This window comes from Anneissia japonica, unplaced genomic scaffold, assembly GCF_011630105.1.
Source record: "Anneissia japonica isolate Jap-2015-1 unplaced genomic scaffold, ASM1163010v1 scaffold1405_len252398_cov171, whole genome shotgun sequence".
In the NCBI taxonomy this organism is placed as follows: Eukaryota; Metazoa; Echinodermata; class Crinoidea; order Comatulida; family Comatulidae; genus Anneissia; species Anneissia japonica.
In genome coordinates, this window is record NW_022737956.1 from 67,212 (window position 1) to 89,529 (window position 22,318).

The window sequence follows — 22,318 nt, forward strand, 5'->3', positions numbered from 1 at the left end:
CCAGAGAGGCTTATTTAATCCTCACCTCACCCACCCAATGGCGCCACCGTTGAAGAATACAGAAACAAATATGTTTAGTATATTTTTATAATATTTGAATTTGTACAAATTTGTTTTAGAACAACTGAAATATTACTATACATTCTCTTAATTATCATTAATGTTAACTTTAGGTCATCATCACCACTATCATCACCATCATCATATTATTGTTATTTTTTTTAAATAGATCATTCTGATGCCTTTGTTTATTAGTGTTATAATAAATTAATTATTAAAATTAAAATAAATACGACTTACCGGTAAGCTTGACTTAAATTACTAAAATTAATTTTGCACGCAATTAAAATTACAAGTATATATTGGTTGTAATATTTTATTGTTTTTTTGTTTAATATAAAAATGTAATGATTTACATCTATACTGTATCTAGGTCGATAATTATTGTGGGTATCATCGTTTTGTTAAATAATGTTGTACTTTAAAGTATTAGATGTTTTTGTTTTATTCGGGAACTCTTCAGTTAGCGTTAATGGATTGCTTTAAGTTTAACAAGGGGCGAATCTGAAAGGGCCATGTGACTAGAGCTCCATCCCCAAAAAAGAAAGAGAGAGAGAGAGAGATAGAGAAGGAGAAAAGAAAAGAAAAGAGGAGCTGGTGGGTGGGGGTGGGGGGAGAAAAGAAAATAGCAATGATACCGCTAAAGGTTGTAATTTGTGTAACTCGTATTGAATTTATTTTACAATTGACTATGTCTCACTCATCCTTATTCCCCCTTCCTCGGTTCGGTGCTTCGCACACCTCACGGCCCTACCCAGATTTTTCTCGGATCCGCCCCCGCGTCTAAATTTAAGAGAAGTGCAATTTGAAGGTGTGGTAGTTGTAGATCTGGTGATCACTGTATTTTACTATAGGGCCTTAAAACAATTTGATGAAGTTGATAGCTACTTTCAAATCTATTTGCAACATAATCTAGCTTGGATAAGTTCATGTTCAAGTGTTTTATGACGACGTTCTCACCGACAACTCCCCATCAATTTCCTCCAAATTATCGAGAAACACCGATTATTATAAACGCACCATTGGTAATGCAATTACGGGTATGGATAATGAATTGGACTACGAAGAGTTTGGATAATTTCCAGTCAATTCTCATCTATAATAATCAGCAATGTGTTTCAATTATAGCCGAGTTTTCTCACCTTGAGTCAGTATGCTTATCCAGCCGTGCTTTACTTGCATTATGGACGCCTCGTTTCACGTCCAAGCAAATTGAAAACCAATTCTCTAAAGGGGCACATGCTTAAGAAGCTACGTCGGTCACGGCAAATCATCGACATTGCCGAGGTTTTCTTGTTATATCGTGGCCAGCATGCCCACGATCACCTTACAGCCTAAAAATTATATTAATGCATTGTTTTCCATTTCCCGTATCTTGATATTCAAAATATTTTCGCATATTGCACAGGCCTAATGTTTGGGCACATTAAACTGAGAAAGAACGTTAGAACATCCAACACTATACGTATAGGCTCAACATGTAGCATAATGTTCGACGCGTTTCTACACATTATTATACCGTAAGCCTGCTGTATATCTACATGTCTATGTTCGAGATATCTAATAAGTGATTGAAAGGCTATATGCCTATTGACAAAATATGGAAGAATAAAAAGAAATGAAAAGCTAAAAACAAATAAGTTCATGGTGAATGTTGGGCTATAAATAATTTCCAAAAAGCTGGAAACCTCTCTAATTTGATAAGAAGCATTCTAATGAGCCATTAGTTATGCATTATTTAATAAGGCAATCCGATTAGTGTTGATTACGCGAGACTCTCTAGTGAAGTGTTTTTGCAATGTATTTTTCCTTGAACCACCTCTCTGCTTGAACGTTGTTGATGAGCCAGTGACGCGCAGGGCTATTCTCATCAATATCAAATGCAGTGTTTCTTCAACAATGCTCGTTTCATGCGTGACTGTGGTGCGTTACTTTCTGTCAACTTTTCATTATAGGACTACAGATAGTTTTAACACAATTTGTGTAAACTGCTACATTTTTTACTTAAATATGTTACCAGTCTGATAACTAATTCTGTTGCTGCTGCTAATCCTACTACTACTCTACAGCTGCTGTTAATGCTACTTCCAGTACACTTTCACCACCACCACCGCTGCCACCACCACCACTACTAGTACTGCTACTACTGCTGCTACTACCACTACTACGTACTGCTACTGCTGCTGCTGCTATTACTACTGCACTAACTACTACTGATATATGTTTCTTATTTATCCTTTTCTGTGTATTAAGATAGTGATATGAACCCTGGTAGTGCCGATTTTGACGAGAATTTCAACAGGAGGAAGCAGCGTCGCAACAGAACAACATTTACAATGCAACAGGTATTTATACAGTATTTAAACTTTTGTGTTTAATGGCACCTTAAAACCAACGTTATCCCCTGCAGTGACACCCTGATTGTCTTCAACCACATCGTTTTCCACTCCAATGTCATTATTAAGCCCCACCCTACAGTATTACCATCTTGTCTATACTAATTATAGATGTGTGACCACAGTCACACATCATGACCCTCTCTAATTATCTGTCTTTGCCATCTCTTACATTGTTAAAAATATAATCTTCCTTACATTCTCTATCATGGGTATCTTCAAAACCAGTCACAACCGCCTTTCATGTTACACCATTAGGCCTATCATCTCTACCGTATAACTTACTTTTTACAGTGTCAATGTTGTTACTGCCAATGTCATCTACATAATGCAACCATATTTGTCGTCACCACAGTGAGAACTATGAGTCGATATCGTCATACAGTGCAATCGTCATAACTGTCAAGTCTACATTGTCATCTTCACTTTCATCTTGACAGTCGTACCGTTTTGCCATTATAGTATTGGCACTATCACATGGTCACTTTCAGTGTTACTTATGTGTCATAAATGCAGTAAAGTAACCTAAAATGTCACCATCATTGTCACAACCATTATGTTATTTAACTGTATTTTAATGTCACTTTCACATAGTTACTAAACATCTTTGTCAGTAAATGCATTGTCACCACCATTGTCATTTTTTACAGTGTCACCATCGCTATCTTCATACAGTAGGCCTAAGTATTTATATAGGGTTCTAATACATTTAGTCCCATTAAGTATAAAAGTTTTTTTTTTTCTGGTCAATGATACATAGACTGACGAGATACACAGTGCCGGTATGCAACATGTTCTCTTAACTTGAAGTTCTGTAAAGGCCAACTCAGACAGCGTCGTACGACGCAGCCCGACGCGATTCATCGTTGGGGACAGTCTTGAGCAGTCGTGAGAAATATTAAACATGTTTAATATTTTACGACGCGAGTTGGCCTTTAGTCTGGTTCTAGTCGTGTCATTGTACTTTCACACACATAACAGTACATTCGAATCAACAATACCTGATAGGGTGACTACCAGAAAACAATGTTAATCATTTTTTTTATCACTGTATTTTTCATTACCTGTGCTAATATTTCCAGTGCTACATCTTTACCATTACCACATTGTCACTGTCATTGACATCGTGTCACCATCATTGTCAATTCTCCATGAGTCTCAGTTTAGCTATAGATAGACCATTGTCATCTTTAATGTCATGTTTATTGCCACCAATGTCAGTAGTATAATTAACATCATAATTAAACTTTGTGTAGACCTAATTGGTCTTATTGCCATTAGCATCGTTTGTCCAAATACCAATTTTATCATCTTGTCAATATCGTTCATCTTCATTATCATACCATTATCCTTATCTTCACATAATCAATAAAATTAATTTTATAATAAGTTTTTGAATAGTGCTCGTAATCTCTTCATTGTCATCAGTGAAAAATCTACATAGATGATAAATTGTTATTTTTATCTAGGCCTATATTGATAGGCCACATAAATATATACATCGAGGATGGAGGTGTTTTTCAGATCACGTTTAATAACATATTAAAAGTATTTTGTGTAATTAAAACAGACAAGCAATTAATTAATGATTTATTGTGTGTGTTTGTGTAGCTAGAGGAGCTGGAGAGTGCTTTCGCTAAAACTCACTACCCGGATGTGTTCACACGCGAGGACCTGGCCATGCGCATTAATCTCACAGAAGCCAGAGTTCAGGTAAGTTTCACGTCAAAAATGTGTTCATTTATTTACTAATTGTATTCTTGTTTTTCCCCAAGAGTTATGTTTAAAATTCCAAGATTAAAATATATTATATTCATATTATACTTTAATTGGTCTTATCTGATTAAGTCTCCCCTTCGAGATACTGTAATACGCTAAACATATTAATATATTAGTGTTTCTATACCAATTATGTCCACACGAATACATTATAGGCCTACATTTGTATAGGCATGCTACTTTATGTCTTACAGTGATAAAAGTGTTTTGTTCATTCAAGAGTCAGTCAATAGGCCTAATAGGGAGTTTTCGCAAGCTTACAGAAACGATAACGAATACGGAGACGTCATCAAATTGTTACTCTTCTCCTACGGTAGCATATCTTTCACAACGTAGGCGATTAATGTTTTTTGCATGAATCAAGGATCATATGCAGCTCGTACAGCATACTGTCGAGAATGTTTCAGGCACGAATGACGATCATGATGACGTATTCGTATTCGTTACCGAACTAATGATTAAGGCGCTTCACTTAGAGGCAGTGGATTCCTATACTCCATCCTAGAAGACGGTTTTTTTTTTCCAAAACCACAAATAAGTCCATTGTGAATTTTGTATTTTTCTGTTATATGAAATGTAAAATAAATAAATAAATTAGGGCTATTTGCTATCCTCATTTTTAGGTACGCATCAGTTTACACCATAAAAAGCGTACTGTCACTCAAGAACTCCACGTAATAAGACTTAAGAGATGTGGGTATGGCGATTACTTAACCACCATACTTCTTATGATCTGATTTATACGCTTCCCTTTGTTTAACATTTTAAGGTAGTATGCCTTTAAAATACAGTAAATCAATAAAGAAATGATGGATTTACTTCTCTGCAGACTATTACAAATGACAACAACTAAATCACCCTGAAATTATTTGGACAGAAGGCACCACGACACGATGTAGCTAATTAACGCTATTTCATAATATGATTAATTACTTCATTATTTCAATAACTTTCCCATTATCATCTTCAGTACCGTAACGACATCAAACACTTTTATTTTCGCGATCTATCATCATAAACCTAACGATGTATGGTCCGCCAATATTAGAGTAATGACGATTGCTTTTATTATTATTAGTCCATTAATTTTCACAACTCCAATCGAGGTTACAAGTTCACGTTGATGTAAGTTCGACTGCGTTTCGACATTAAGAGAAGAAATGCCGCTTTTAATTCATATTAAATTTAATTCGCATAATAGCTAACGAATGAAACAACATTTGAAACTAGGTACTTATAACATATAAAATCAGATATACAATTTTGATGGTAACTCATAATGTAGGCCTGCCGCATATACCTCATATGCATCTTCCGAATAAAGTCGAAGCGATTTGTCTTGTAACTCCAATGAATTACTGTATATCAAATCTATACCGGTAAACATCATTATAAAGTTTACAAACGCATTTTATCAGTATACATTATTATTAGGTTTATAAACGTATGGTATGTAAAGTCCAAAATGTATATCTATCTATAGATATGAGCTAAAGGCTGTTTTAATCGGCCGTAGTTTGCGTAATAACCTCGGTGATAATATAGCCCTTGTAAATACCCCTCTCGAACCAATCCCTTATCCTCGTAGCGTTGCAGCACTTAACAAACTTACCGGTATCAATTGAAAAAAAAAATGTTTTGTTTGTCCAATATGTATGACTGGCAAATTTGAACTCGTCTTAAATAAATTAAAACAAGTTAACACTATCCTTCCGAGTACGTAATCTTATTTTAACATTAGAAAATTATTCGTGAGTTCAAAATTGTAAATTGTTATCCGTCTGAGCCAAGAATGTAATATCTACGGTATTTCTCCTACACATGTCCAAATTACATTAACTCAGTTTTCCTTAAACTAACTTCGCTAACGCTAGTACAGAATGATAGATTAAATAACCCGACTATATAATTGAGGATATTAGATTAATTACGCAATTAGATAATCCTCATTAAATTGAGATTTTGAGTGCAACAAATTGGAGATCCATTTATTATTTGCAGCAATTGGTCTCTTAAAATTATTAGACATAGGTTGTCCGGAAAATAATGTTGTAATTTGATTAGTTAATTACGGTAATGGTAAATGTGTGTGTTGTTTGTCATGATTTGGCTGCTAGGAAAACACCCACAATGTGAGTGACATCGCCATAGAAACAACCGCGTGACCGGCGTTGCCATCGTGATATGTGACACGCCCTTGCTGCTAACAAGAAATTAATGGTATTAGTATTATAGTTATTTCAGTGTTATCAATTTCCTTAATCGTTGCCAATACCACTCAGATAATGCCGCAATATATCCTAGTGCTTGATGATAATACATTGGTGGATCATATCGACTTTTAATCTTGTTCCAACATTGGCATAATAACAATATACAAACTGATTGACAATAGCACATTATGCGCTTATTGAAATGTCATTTTAACGTAGATATTTCAATCTTTTCTTTATTTGCTGCCGCCTCTGTATTTCATTTGACTAATAATGATAATAACTTAATTGCCTACACATATAATTATTAATCGTGCATCTGGCTGTGCTAGATGTCACTGTGATACTTTTGCACGGAGGCGATCGACACAAGTCGATGCACAAAGCAGAATATAATATTAATGAGTAATAACTACATAAATATACTGTAATCTTAACGAGCAGAAATCAGTGGGCAGATATTTTCTGGACTTACAGTGACATTTTTTTTGTGTATACGATTTTCATAATATTCAATAAAAAATTGTGCCTTCGTTTGAAGCACATTTGAAGCATTTTAAGTAATTCATTTCACTGGATAGCCTAAGCGACTAACCCTACTAAATCATTATTTTAATTCCAAAAGACAAGGCCCTCTGATGTTTTAGGTTTGCTAATTGTTTCACAAAATGTGGTCTTAATTTTTTTTCGGGAAGTGTAAATTAAACTTTAAAGTGGCATTGGAGCATAGGAACCCAGTCATTATGAAATTAAATACATAATTATGTATAATGATTAGTGTAGAAGCAATAAGTCAAAACACGTGAGTAATTCTTACAAACAGCAAAAGATCAATTGAATTAACAAGTTTGTTCAGTCGCTGATAATAAGTTTGCCAGCCAGAAGAATAACGGGCGGCATCTGTCAAATTGACCTGATATAATGTGAGTGCTATCTATCACCAACCACTACGTCTTTCATGTGCAGTCTAAGAACTTTGGCACAACATCCCCACCCGCCCACAATGGACACAATTTACATTCATTTTAGAATTTAAAGATGTATTGTCCCTTGCTAATGTCGAAAAATCATAAAAAAATATGTTTGAAATAAACTTGCTCATTTTGCAATAAGATACAAATGTGCATAGAAATTATTGAATTTAAAAAATGTGTACCCTGATTTTTAAACCAACAAATTATAATAAAAATAATAAAACATTTCCAGTAACTGGAAGTGTTTCTATTATTTTTCGCTGTAAACTGATGGGTAGACAACTTTTATTGTTACTTCACAATGGGCAAGTTAATTAAAAAAAATATTTTTATGATTTAAAAAAAATTTAGCATAGGACACTACATCCTTAGGGCCAATTGTTTTAGAGCCTAATACAACAAGTTCCATCATCGCAATTCGTACATATCGGAAATTAGGCCTACAGCAAGAACTGGGCACACACCCCGCCGACGGCGATTCACAGAGAACGCAACGTGAGGAGGAGACGCACAAAACGATTCGCTCAGAATGCCATCAATCAAACAACCTTTATTCTGGAAATCAAAATCCCTATTAAAAAACCAAAAATAAATATAAAATATTGGATAAGTTGCCAAGCCAAGTGCTCACAGAATGAAGATGTATTCGTTGGCCGCGATATGAACCTCGTTTTATGATTTTTTATCGTCGTACCCAACTTACGCTCTATAGTTATATTTAACTGCTTATGCATAAAGCCAGGGGAACTGATTTTAGGAAGCCCTGGGATATTTATCAGCATTTTTCATTTTTGCCCCAAATCAGCCGAGCAGTGCTTCTTAAGGAGTAGAACATGTAAAACACAATCAAAATACGTCTTAACACTTGAGAAACACCGAAGCGTGGATTTGCCTTAGTATCCCCTCTGGGCTCGCGCTACTCGGACCCAGCCGCCATGACTGGGTCTTTTTTTTCTCCGTTCATTTTCAAGCAAAAATGGTGCAGGCAAAAGCTTAATGGTGGACACTAGTGCTGCCTAAAATATGAAGAATTATTATTAATATGAAAACTAGTACTATAACACACCGTTCTGCAGCTATCTCACCAATTTATAATTTTGCTTAGTTAGAATATGATTAATATCATTATTTAGGAGTTTCCAAACTACTGTCTAAGGTACCCACCGATTGAACGTTAATGGACATTTTTACGAGTGTGAAACCAGGGTCCTTCTGCAAGGTCCCGGGTTTGAGTCCCTGCTGGGGCAATGTTTTTAGGCTCGCAGATATTACTAATATCACTACAATAAGGCTGGTTAAAGTTTGTCTATTTATGTTATAATACCATGATTTATTTAAAAAGGATCTTTTGAAGATCCCGTCTTATCCTATCTATTGATTACTGTTATTCGGAGTGCGTGCTCCATCACCCACGTGAAAAAAAAAGTTTAACATTTATTGTTTTAAATCGCACGAGAATTCCAACGAAGTCCCAGTCGCCCATATTTTGCTTAAGCGTCTGCGTAAACAACATAGTACTCCTGGTTTAAATCCCAGTTGGGGCATCTATTTACACACTCGCACACACATACACCTGTCTCTTATACACATCTAGATGTGTATAAGAGACAGAGAACTCCACGTAATAAGACTTAGACAGGAACAGAACAGAACAGTCATTTCATAATATATTCTCTTGTGTAAGAATAGTGCATTCCGACAATATTTTTGCAATTAAAGTTAATGGAAGAACCCAATAAATACCCCTTTTAAAGTTAGAGTAATCTAGTGGATTTCACTAATCGTTACTACGCAAAGCATGATGTAAATCCTAATGATATCGACCAGTGACAAACGGGCCTATAACGCCTAAATCCACTTAGGAAGCGCAGGACAATTTGCATGATTTAACCGTAGGACAGTGCACAGTGTAAGCAATATTAAGATAAAATTAACTTTATTAACAAAATGATAAACGGGTTTTTAATGTACCGTACATTCCCCAAGACCAACCGTTCAATTACACTAACTGAGCTAGGGCCCATAATTCCAAACTAGATTTTCCCTTAAGTTTTACCATTCATGTTTACCATTTTAATAAATTAAACCTATTTTTATACATTACTGATAGTGGAATTATTATTATTATTATTATTAAGACCAGAACCAACTTACCCTCAAGATTTTTTCCAATTTCTTTTAAATTTGAAATAGATTAGTAGGCCAATTGATATGTCGCTTTCTCATTTTAAATCCACTCTGCTGTGATTTTAATTATTAGAAAAGGTATATTTAATCGATCCTTTCATACTGCTTTGCTCATAATTCTTACCGTTATCTTTCAAATCTCTCACACTAGTCCAGTTGCTCATGAGTGGATTTCCCGTACGACTAAAAATTGTAACGGTACTGGGTTTGGTGTACAGGAGTTCGTGCTTGTAACAGGTCATTCCATTCTTAGAAGAAGCCTTTAGATGGAGAAAGTGTACCTTTTTAGCAATGTTCGCCTAGGTGAAAGCTAACTCAGGCTAAATAAAATTGATTAGAAGATTGAAAAATGTTATTCCTATTAATGAGATGAATAGATAAGGATTACTATGTTCATTTTGTATTAATCCAATCTACGTAAATTTACATTTAGAGCTTAATTTAATAATTATAATTGTTTAAGTATTAAATTAAAAATACAAATATAGAGGAAACAATCAGTAAAGTTTATATTTAATAATATTTAAATAAAGCAATAAGTAAATAATGTTACAATTATTTTATCGTTTATTGAGGTCTACAAAAAAGTTAAGAAGAAGGAAGAAAAGCAAACAGATCCGGAGCGATCAACGATTGTACGTAAAATTATATAACAATGATACTTTACAAGTTTGTATTAAATTTTGTACACTAATCATCAGAGGTCAGGGTGTAAAGCCTCCACGTTTCTTAATAGGAAGCTTTCGATTTGTGCGACAACGCAACGCTAGAACGGAATCACTCATGCGTGACCGTCCTACCTGGAGTCCTACGTTCTCTGCATACGTAGATTTGGCCAAATTGCGTTTCAGAATCTACTCGATGAGGTGAACTTAACGTTCTCGCATGCGCAGATGACTTTTACTGAAGTCATTACGCACTACCGTACGTCCTACCGTCGTCGTGCAATCAAAAGCTCCCTTATAATATTTCTATTTGACGTCACTCACCTTATTTGCCAAAAGGATAATTTCTGTGTTCTTTTCAATCAGGTTGTACTGATGGTGAGAGTCAACAACTTCACTTTGAAATGATTATTCTGCAACCGCACAGGTCATAATTGGTTTCAAATTAAAAACAGAAATGACATTTGTATATAATTTTGGTCTGAATAATGTTGTACTTTAGTTGGTTATCTGGTAAAAGAATGGGTGAGAATAAGTGTGTGCGTTTGCAGCGTTGACCTGTGCGTGAAGCAAATGTAGAATTTGATTGGCTCTATAAAATTAAAATGATAACCATAACCATAGTCTACTTTAGAGGTTAAAGTTACCAAAATGAAATTTATAAGAAATAACATAATTAATGCAATATTTCTATAACAGTTTAGAAATACACATTTAAAGCGGTATTAGAAGATTTCGAATCTACCGCCTTACAAAAATGACACCAAACATTGCAAAATACAATGACTTGTTATATTGTTTCACTTAGGTTGGATGGTTTAATCTATAAAATTCTTTTCTTTTCAATAATAAAATTAATTTGAAATGCTCTTCACGAAGAACACATTCTGCCTAATAATGATAAGCTGTAGACGATGACAACTGAAATGGTTCAATACGTAGAGGGTCCTGATTGATCAGCTCTTCACTCGGTGTCCCTGAGCTTTAGAGATAGAATTGCTCATACTGTAGAGCAGTGGTTCCCTACATATTTGCATTCGCGGACCGCCAGTTTACCCGTAGAGAAATAATGGATCATAAATGACAGACCACCCATTTTAATGACAATACAACACGCCAATCGTGTTTGACGGTGCAATTGCAAAACATTTTATTGTCTATTTACTGAGCACATATCATGCTAAATTGCAAAAAAAAAAACGCTTTTACTAGAAATGCATTGCTTAATTACTGTAAAATTTCACATCCTATAGGCCCCAATATGCTGCCTTTATCTTATCCATACACAGTATACACTGAGACGTTGAATTCATGTGTAACATAGATTCACAATTGTCCTCAAAGATTCGGTTCCACCCTACATATATATTGTTTCTCGTACTACTTCTTGTAATATCTGTTAAAACTCAAAACTAATTCGTATTTATGGATTTGATTTGGATACTCATCCAACAACGGTACATATATGACTATCAACATTACCAAACCCGATGGAACCTGCGGACGGACTGAAGACAAGTGCGCAGAAATCAACTACTTCGTCAATTAGGTATGCTATTTATGATCCGCAATTCTAATTCTAGAGAATTATTTTGAAAAAGATCGAGTTACTATGACAAGGCTAGATTTAATAAATGAAAATATATTTAAGACTATTAATGGAAGTAGGTCGCAACCATTCAGATCATGCTTACGGCGATGTAAAATTGTCTAAAATGTCTTATTAAAACAAAATACCGTGGATATGATACGATACATAAGTCAGTAATACAAGTCGTGTAATATAAACGTTTCAGTTAGTGGAATTGGAACATTCTATCATTGGCCTTTTGAAGGTTGCCGACTTAGCAGAACACGCAGAATGTGGCCCCGGGATCAAGTAGTTTGAAATCACACCACCTTCTTTTCAACTCTAACTGCTTTATTGCATTTCTTTTGAATTTGTACCACACAAGGCTACCGTATTCCAACCACAGTATATAGCTGCAAAACATACAGGATACGTACCGTATCACGTTTTACGTTAGAACAACATGCAACAAAATAATCTGAAACGTATTGCGGTAATGTTTGCATAGCTCTAAAATATCATATTATAAGAAGAGCGAAGCCCGAAATTGCTGTGTTCGTTTCAAATAATTTTTACGGTAAATGTATACCTAAGTTTTTGCGTCTTATTTCCTATATATATAAGAGACAGTATATATACATATATATATTGGCATATATAGGCCTATAAAGTATATATAGTATTCTTATGAGTGGAAACATGGACTGTTCCATTTAACAAGGTGGAGAGCAGAGTTAGTCGGAATAGTCCATTCCACTCATGAAAATATTCTTTTTATTGCATAACAATAAACATAGTTTGTTTAGTAAATACACCTAAAATAAGTTATTGACGTTTGATATTGAATATTTAAAAAACCCATTAAACTGAGGCCACCTCTCTTCAAATAGAACAATCCGTCTTCATTCAACGAATGAAAATATTGTATTAGGTAGAGGCGTGTAATGGAATAAAATGAATGGAACAAAAAATAAAGGAAGTGGAAGTGAATTACATGAATAATGACGCAAGTAAACATTTTTCTTTAAATGATATAAATACCGAATGCCACAAGACATTGAATCCTATAATGAAATGACTAGAATTTATTTACAATTGCAATGGCAGAAATAAGTTAAATAATACAATATTCTCATAAAGATGGTAAAGTAACAATGTAATAAAAGAACATTAAAATATTACATGGGGAATACGTAAAAGTCTCAATAAACCATTACAGTATTCATAAAAGAATAGATTAAAACCTACGCATGCAAGGTGTACATTTTGTAACTGGGATCGCGATATATTATGAATTATTCAATGAAAAGTCTGTTACAATAATATGAGAGAGATTCTGGTATAGCAGTATACTTAAGAATAAGATGTGCTGATCTTCTTTTGCGGTTACCGAACTGATTATCAGTAAAATTGTCGATTAAAAAGTCAGCAATGCGAATTCAGTCTCTTTAGCGAAATATTCAGTTAATGACATCGGTTTCCAGACTTTTAAATCTTAACGGTAGGACAATGTTCCGTTTTTACCGGTGTGGTACTATTCCTTCCTGGAATGATGTGTTTAGAATATCTGAGTAATAGGTCTGGTATTTACGTTTAGTCCACTTTGGTTATGTCCGCTCTTTTGGAGTTTTGAACAAATTTCCCATGGCTGAATAATGGGTAAGCGGTGGGTGACTGGCAAGCATTCAAGCAAAATGCTCAATCAGTGATAAATACTTCTTTGAGAAAAAATGTATTTGGTTCGAACTCAAGGTCCTTCTATCACCGTTCGGTTGTTCCACCAACTGTGCTATGAGGCCAAGTTGGTGTACTGTTCTCTCTAAATTTTCTTCTACAGAATAGGGTTTTAAAGGTATTGTTTAAATAATTTGTCATTGTTTTCTTCTTGTTTTCTGGAACGTTTGGAAAATGAGATAAAAGGAAAACAGATTGAAATATAAAAATCAATTATAAACCAAAATCAAATTCTCCGGTCAAGCATTCAAGTATGTATGAACTGACAACCGATTTTTTTTTTTTAAATTGATGTATTGCAGGTGTGGTTTCAGAATAGACGGGCGAAATGGCGAAAACATGAGCGAATAAAACAAGAAAAGAAAGTGGACCCTGCCAACTCGTCAAGTGAAACATTGAACGGAGGCGCTATTGCTTTAGTCTCCCAACCAGAATCGACATCAGTGAACAATAATTTATGCCCAGAAAATGAAGAAAAGGAGGCTCTCAGGGGAGATGTTACTGATGACGGAGGTCTTGCACTCACTAAAGATGGTATTGACAGAATGTCAACTTACCTAAGTCGACCGGTAATGTTAGGTGGAGCAATGTCCTTTGATAAGTAAGTAGCATTATCAACTAATTATGAGCCTGGTTCACTAAACGGTAGACTCTTGGTCACTCACAAATGTAAAATAATGATTATTTCTTAGCGAATTCTTTCTTGAACCCACTTTCATTTCCATTTTTATCCACCAAAAGAGAAACTTTGGACTCTATCAAATACATTAGGATTTCCATAATAACGATCTCAAATGGCACCACCGGGTTATCAAAGTCTACAAATCTTGCATTAAATTATTTCTTATAGTTCAATGTTTAAAACACTACCGTATCTTAACCCTTTAAAAAAAAATGAAATATGCATGCTGCACCGTTGGCTTCGTGCTTATTAGCTTATGATTCTTTTCATCTACGTCAAATTGAACACCTTTTTTCTCAACTCTTGTCTGTCAACACCACACCACACACGCTACTTATCCGTCCCACTATCAAAATCCATCTTTAATACTATGTTTTCCTGAGTCGTGGGTAGTCCAAGATGATATCCATCTGCACTTTTCTTTTACATACCACCCACTGCCGTCTATGTATTTTTCATGACTCAAATGCTTTCTTGCCCATTCCAACCAATTCACTCGTTTTTTTCCTTCATTCTACCCAACTACTTCATCAGCAGACTGTACAAACGGGATAGGAAACAACTATAATATACAACAGAAATGGAGGTCTAGCACTGTTGTATATTATAGTTGTTTCTTATCCCGTTTGTACAGTCTCATGAAGAAGTCCACTGTGTGGACGAAAGCTAGAGAATAATTTCTATATTGTTAGTCTCAAAAGTGCTGCTGTCATTTATTTTATATTATTCTAATTTAATATGCTATAATTTTGTGTGATTTATGTGTGCCGGTTGTAATTCAAGCAGATATTGGCCCGTGATGGCACAAACAGCTTAAAAAAATTTAACTGAATTCTTCAAGCCAGTGCACGTTCAGCACGGGGGTGGGAAAAATGTTTTTGAGAGATTTTTTTTCGTATGCTAATACAAGAAGTCGCAAAACATGAATGTTACTAAGATAAGTAGGTCTGAGTTACATTATCGACCAGAATTGACAGGATTTCTTGAGAGTGTTAATGCAAGACTGTTGTCTCTTAATTATTGCAAAGTAATATCCCACACTGATTGAAGTGTTAGACTATTTATAATCTAAATATGTCTTATCACGCACGTGGGTTCAACACAATACTATCACTAGCATTACTTCCTATTCAATGTAGATGGTTATGAAACATTGCTTTCCTGGAAATATTTTTTAAACATTTGATACTAAAGACACAATATCTTTTTTTAATTTCTTCATAACCAGCAAGACTTAAAGCACAATATGTGGAATAAATGTATGTCATGACTGAATTCGAACTACAGTTCTCATCACTAGGCTACAGCACACATTTGAAGAAAATATATAAATCTAAAAGAAAGTATTTTCAGGAGATGTTTGATTAATATTATTCCTTGGTTTCTCGACTTTCCCATATAAGCATTTAACTAGTCGTTCTTAATACAAAGTCGACAGTATCTGGACGTACCTTGCATACGACTCATATTCTTGCTACCGAAATAATCCCAACGACCTATGGTATGGTATGGTGGTATGGTGTGGTGTGGTATGGTATGGTATGGTCTATTATCTCGATGTGTTTCTGGTACTTGTATTATGTATACTTCATATTTTGAGGTATTTTGAAATAAATTGTAATAATATGTATATTTCAGTTATATGTATTGCATAATGCCAAATTAAATATGCAAGCTCACATGATAGTATTATATTATTCAATATTAAAACAATTCGGGTCCAATAATATTATTTACTAAATACAAAGACAACTTCGATTTGTTTTTCCCTGGAAAGGGTAACTTATTTGATTCTTTTAATTGCATAAATTGTTTAATTTCTAAAGGATTTCTAGATTATACCAGAAACATCAGGGCATTATTTAACATCCATCCATTTTTGTTCATAGAACTGGTTTTCGACCGTTAAGTTGGCTAAATGGCCTCCATCCTCTTGTCGCCACGCCTTATGCAACACAGTTGATGACGTATGCAGCTAGAAAAGGTACCGGTACGCTATCATATTTCTGTTGTTTATTCATGTGTAAATAGATGCCTTAAGGCGTGGATACGCCCTGATCTTAAGCATTATAAACACAGAGACAGGCTCTCCTTTTCAATAAATCATGTTACAATAAACACCTTGTATGGCAATGTATATATATATATATATATATATATATAGGAAAAAGAGGAGGGCTAGAGGCCGCATGCTATATTCGGGCATCCAGAGGTACCATAATTTCCAACCAAGGTGGGGTTGAGTTGGCTATAGACTCTATCCTATGCTAACTTTAAACCTTGTGGCTACTGTTTGAAGGGGTGGGAGTGGCGGCTCTACAGGCTGGAAGCATATATTTCAGGGCATAACAGGTGCCAAAAAAGTTGTCCAGTATCCAACGGTGGGGCAAGGTGGATATACACTTAGACCCTACTAATGTTAAATCCTGAATGTTCACATAACATTACAGTTGTATAATGCCTCAGAAAAGTAACAAGATATTCAACGTGTTTAATTATATTTATATAAAAATGTTACATTATGTGTGTATGAACGTACGCGTTTTGGCCTAATGTTGAGTAACTCTAAGGCGTGTTAAGTGCGCAAATTGCGTACCATAAGCCTGCATCAATGGAACTAGTATTACGCATGCGCCGCTGAACTAGTTTCGCTGTTGTAAAAGGTGCTCAACAGCTGCGAACCGGCTTATTAATATTAGACGTGTTTTCTTATTAGTAAAGTGACACTAATTGCCTGCAAATCTCACAAGTAGTTCCCTACATATTTAGTCGTTTCCTTCATAATGCTCTATATTTTATTATTGTATGATAAAATCAGATTGACAGTACTTCACAGGCTAACATGAACCATCAGCCTTCGCTCACGCATTTAAGTTTCTATAGTGACAGTGTCATTACGAGCTACAACATACCCTATCAAGTAAACTACTCTTGTCAAGTTTGACATACACAGCATTACATAAACAAAAGGAATACTCACGAAAAATATTGGTATGGATGGGGGAAGCAGATGAGGAAGTTCTCTTAGAAAAAATATCGAACAATTAATGGTCTTAATGGACAGACATGGCAATGAGCCGAGAAAAATTAAACAGTACAGAAAGTAATGTAGATATATTATTTCCTTAAACTTCGTTCTGTGTAGGGCTTAGGTCTGTGTCACTGTAGCGACTAACACTGACAATTTTAAAATATCTATAGAATCTCTTCACGCTATCGCCGACACTTGGCGACGCTGATTGGTCGGTCAAATCTGGCAGCCTTCTCTGTCGCTACGTGTCGCAACAGTGACGATTTTATGGAAACAAAGCTTATGCCACATTTCCTCTGGTATAGTGTCTTCGCTGTTGAGAATCAACGATTCCATAAATCAAAAATCTGAAAATATAGGCGTACCACTTTGCTAACTGTAGGCCTCTACTCATTAATATATGAGCCTAACAGTACGTATACTCTACAACGGTACAATTGTATTTATTATTGGGGATCGTGCCTAATGTGTTTATAGTAATAATAGGTTTCCAAATTAACCGAAATAACCTAGATTTTTAAAATCTCTGCAGATATAAACCATTGTCTATGGCAGAAGCAGTGGCATTATTAGCGGAAGATCCCGCTTGAAATGCCACGACCCCTTCCCGTTGGCAAGGCTTGTCGGACCAAAAAAGAGATAAAAAATATTTTCATCCTAAAGCGACTCGGAACAGCTTAAAATGGCCGAAAACTTCCAAACGCTTTGACCACCAAACTGCGAAGTTTATAGAATGTTATTATAATTTTATAACATGAAATTGTTAGCTGGGCATAATATCCAGCCAGGTACGGTACCAGATACTGGATGCTGCATGATTTGTTATAAGTACATTTTCATGTTTTTTGTACCAAAAGATGTAACTACCACCCACTAAGTAAGGGGATTGCACATTTATTAGAGCAACATGTCATCAACTTTCAGTCACTGGGACCGAAAAAAAACCCCCCGCTTTTTACAGACGCGTTACAACAAACATCTAAAAATTTGCTGGCAGAAACGTAAGGTCATAGAAAGACTATGACAAAAGAGTGTTTTTTTTTTTTTTGTAAACAATATTTAAAAAACAGCAAGATATTAAGCACAAGGCCTATTAGGTGTGGTTCCGCCCATAAAATCGCTACACACCTTTTGGTGACGTTGAATGATGACGTAGGTTGTACCGGGAAGCCTTCAATTCCCGATTGTATCGTGGATGTACACAGTGTCACGATTGCATAGAAAATGATGAAAGGACAGTGTAGCGATTTTATGGAAACACAGCATTGGGGGTTCGTACTGGATGTATCGCACTGTGAAGTAAAATCGTTCAGTGGAAAACTGGTTCCATCAAATAGTGAAATATACCGCTACAATGAAAACACTACCACTAGGTTTTTCCTTGATTAGTGTCAGAAACAACAAAAGTCGAAAATTGGGACCTAGTAATGGTAGATGTTTTGTATTATTCAACATGTTTTGGTCCGATACTGAGCAGCTTATCTCAGTCGGCTAAACTAGTGGTAGCCACTGTGTATGCGTTGAACCATAAATATCTCTTGGTCCCCGGTTCAATTCTCATCGCTGCTCTCCTTGTGTTTTAAGCTGGAGGGCTGAAATATAAGTTAGGCCTATGAAAGCGCACGGTCTTCCGGAGAAGAGGTTTAAACCGTGGTCCCGTGTGCATGTTAAAGAATGAAGTACACTATTCAGAAAAATGTAGGGGATTATCTCCAGGTGTACTGTCCAATCACCACCAGAAGGAACCCACTGGAAATAAGTCTTCTTTAGACTCTCGTGGGTTATCCTTGGTGTTTATGCCAAATACATCCATCCATCCAGTAATACAAAATTAGCAAGGTAAAGTATACAATATTTGGCGGATTCAAGCCAACCCGGCAACAAAATGAACAAGAAAAACCGACCATTTCGGAGTAGCTAGGTGTGGGTATCAACAAAATATTCTCAAAGAATTTCATCTGGTTCCATAAGTATAGTAGAAAAATTATGTTTTATTGAGCCAATTAGTTGCTTAACTAATAGTAAGTTTCAGCAAATGCTTCGGTCACTTTCTTCATTGTAATCAACAAAATAGCAAGTGAAAAATTCACTGATATTGTACCTTAAAGTTGTATTCCTTTTAAATTATATTTATACACTGAATGTCAACAATAATTCACATATTTTATGCGAATTCATAATCAATTTTTCAATCAGCAATGTAAGACACACGCTAAAGCAGTTTTTTTTAAGGACTGTATGTATGTCAGTTGCAATAATTGTTTATATTAACAACATTATTGTTGTGTTCTGTGATGAAAAATGTTGTTAATGCTATTGTATCGTATATATTTCTTTGTCTGAAACTTGTATTTTATAGATTTTATTTGAAAGCAAAGCCATGTGCAATTAATCTACTTTCCCAATTTGAAATAAAAAAGCAGATTGAAAGAAAGGCTACTCGAATGTTTTATTTTACAAATGATTTATTATGGAAACACTAAAGACGTTAAGAAACTTGTACCAAAAAGAATAGCTGACCCTGTAATGTAATGTATAGCAATAATAACTACATCAAAGTCTTAAAGATGTACCGTCACCTAAACAAACTGAAATGTTTAATGTCTAGTTTAATTGTTTAATTTGTATATTTAAATTATTAGCATAACAATTCAAAATTTGAATGTACAAAAAATGTCCCCATCAATTTGCAGACAGTTAAATAATTTATTTTCTGTATTCTTTTACATAAAAGCACACCCTTAAGTTGACCGTGTAATCGATTTCAGGACAGAAAAAAACCCTGTAAAACAGCAAAAACTAACTTTTTTTTTTTTATCTGTGTTTGGTTGGAGGTTAATTACTTCTTTGATTCTTTAATATGAGCTATTCATAATTTTAACTAAACGTTTGAAGTAATTTCCGATTTTTTTAAGCAGATATCTTTTAACATCGTTGTTCAAAGTAGACACTTCGTACACATTTTTTTTTAAACTCAGGCAAAAGATGATAAAAAGCAAAAAATGATATATAAAATTAATCAGAAATTGTAGAATAAGTTTTGCTTTTCTATAAAAGAGAATAAATTTATATAAAACAAACCCAAACCACACAGCACCCTTATATATCATTTTGTTATTAACACACAGTAGGATAATGTGCCATTCGTTTTGCAGTATAAAATGCATTACATGATACGATAATGTACCATACATTTTGTTGTACTGTATAAAATACATGGAACAGTAAAATAATGTGCCATTTATTTTGTAGTATAAAAATGAGTGGCAGAATACAATAATGCGCCATGCAACCTATTTATAAGATTGTATGTCCATGGTATATAGGATGCATAGCAGAATGTGATAATGTGCCATGCGTTTTGAAGTACAATATGCATGGCTCAATAATAATAATAATAATATAATAATGTGCCATACATTATGAAGAAAAGCTGTACAATTCGATATGGCACATGCATCTATGGCACATGCATCTATGGCACATGCATCTATGGCACATGCATCTATTTTTTTCATATGCTTCTGATTAAAGTTATAAATCAAATCACAATTTAAGAAAAATATTACACATCATATTTAAACATTTCGAATCCAATTATCATATTAATGATTATTAATATGTTGCAAAATGTTTTATCTGGTTTGTAGAGGGTAAAGGTTGCGATAAATGATAGGTAACTTTCTTAGCCTAAATATACAGGAATTGATATGTGGTAAACAGCATTTTACAGACTAAAAAAAAAACCAAAAACTTCCTTTAAAAAATAATAAAGCTTTCGTTCACACTGAGCACTTTTTATGCGACTACAGATAGAAATGAAATAAATACAAAAATAAACATACCCACCAACAGTTATTTCACAAACGATTGATTTCATCCTACCTGAATACAATGTGAATGAAAGCATGATTACTTTGGTAGAACCAAGCAGTCGCTTGTAAAGACAGCAAAACTGTCAATATAAGTTCTATATACTCTTGGCTTCACTTTAATTTTACAAATATTATCATTAATAATTATCTAAATATTATCATTCTTTATACATTCTTTATATTCATTAGAAAACACCTTAAATATTTGTACAGTATTATTTTTGTTAAGATTTTGTACACATCACTATTACAAACATAATTATTGTAGCAACTTATTATATAATTATATATTTAGTACTGTATTAACATATAGATCTACAAATCATAATTATTATGATCACTGCTATAAATTCCAAAGCCGGGCACACACTGCGTCATGTGACTATCGTACAATCATCGACCGACGAATCTAACTACGCTCCTGCAATAGCTACTGTACACAAGACGTTGTCGTCTGCTGGTTGTCAGCGAAGCCTGAACGCATCACAATTAAAAAAGATTTGTTGTGCCTGCAACGCTTTGTGTTCTCGACAAAACTGTGTCGGCCGACGACTGTTGTGTACATTAGAGTTTGGCATATTAAAACACATAAGTACGAAAATTGTTGTTGCCCAAGCTCAGTGGCATTTGGAAATCAGAGTTGGTAGTCGGTCAGCAAATTACTTTACCTTCAGGCCTATAGGTCAACCACCACATACGATTTGGTAAAATTAACACCCAAGGACTAAAATTCATGATTTAGGTATCAAATTCATCAATTTATTACTGATTGAAAAATGGCCTTTCAAAACACTGTTTTGACTCTTCCTTACCAAATAATTGTCTATGATTTTTTTTTAATGGAGAGAATTTCTTTTTCCTTCACAAAAAAAAAAAAAAAAAAAAAATACTGTAGGAATGGAATTATTTATACAACTTTAAATATGTTTTATACAAAAGAAATAATTTGTTTTCCATGTTTAATAGACCTTTTATACAGTGACAACCAACTTTCATAGGGGATGGAATGTTCATGCAATTACTTACATTTGTGGGCTTATAATTCTGTATGTTGGTAATTTCAATAGTGACTCCACTGGTTTACTACTAAGCCTAAAACATAGGTCACTGATAGTGTTAATCAGCAAATTCTTTTCAAAGCAGTCTTTTAAC

General features: G+C 34.5%; 1 protein-coding gene across 1 annotated transcript; it reads left to right on the top strand.

The window, feature by feature from the left end:
* Positions 1 to 1,875: 1,875 nt before the first annotated feature.
* Positions 1,876 to 16,291, top strand: LOC117117484 (paired box protein Pax-7-like). The gene is made up of 6 exons (XM_033261791.1): positions 1,876 to 1,983; positions 2,314 to 2,405; positions 4,068 to 4,169; positions 10,185 to 10,244; positions 13,881 to 14,179; positions 16,150 to 16,291. The coding sequence occupies exons 1-6, from the start codon at positions 1,941 to 1,943 to the stop codon at positions 16,289 to 16,291; spliced, it is 738 nt and encodes a 245-aa protein (XP_033117682.1). The 5' UTR covers positions 1,876 to 1,940.
* The last annotated feature ends 6,027 nt before the right edge of the window (positions 16,292 to 22,318 follow it).

Excerpts from the sequence above, each read along its gene's own strand:
- LOC117117484 (XM_033261791.1), top strand. The coding sequence starts at position 1,941 with ATGCAGTGTTTCTTCAACAATGCTCGTTTCATGCGTGACTGTG. Across the intron at positions 1,984-2,313 it reads TCGTTTCATGCGTGACTGTG|ATAGTGATATGAACCCTGGT; the intron begins GTGCGTTACTTT and ends CTGTGTATTAAG. Across the intron at positions 4,170-10,184 it reads TCACAGAAGCCAGAGTTCAG|GTCTACAAAAAAGTTAAGAA; the intron begins GTAAGTTTCACG and ends TCGTTTATTGAG.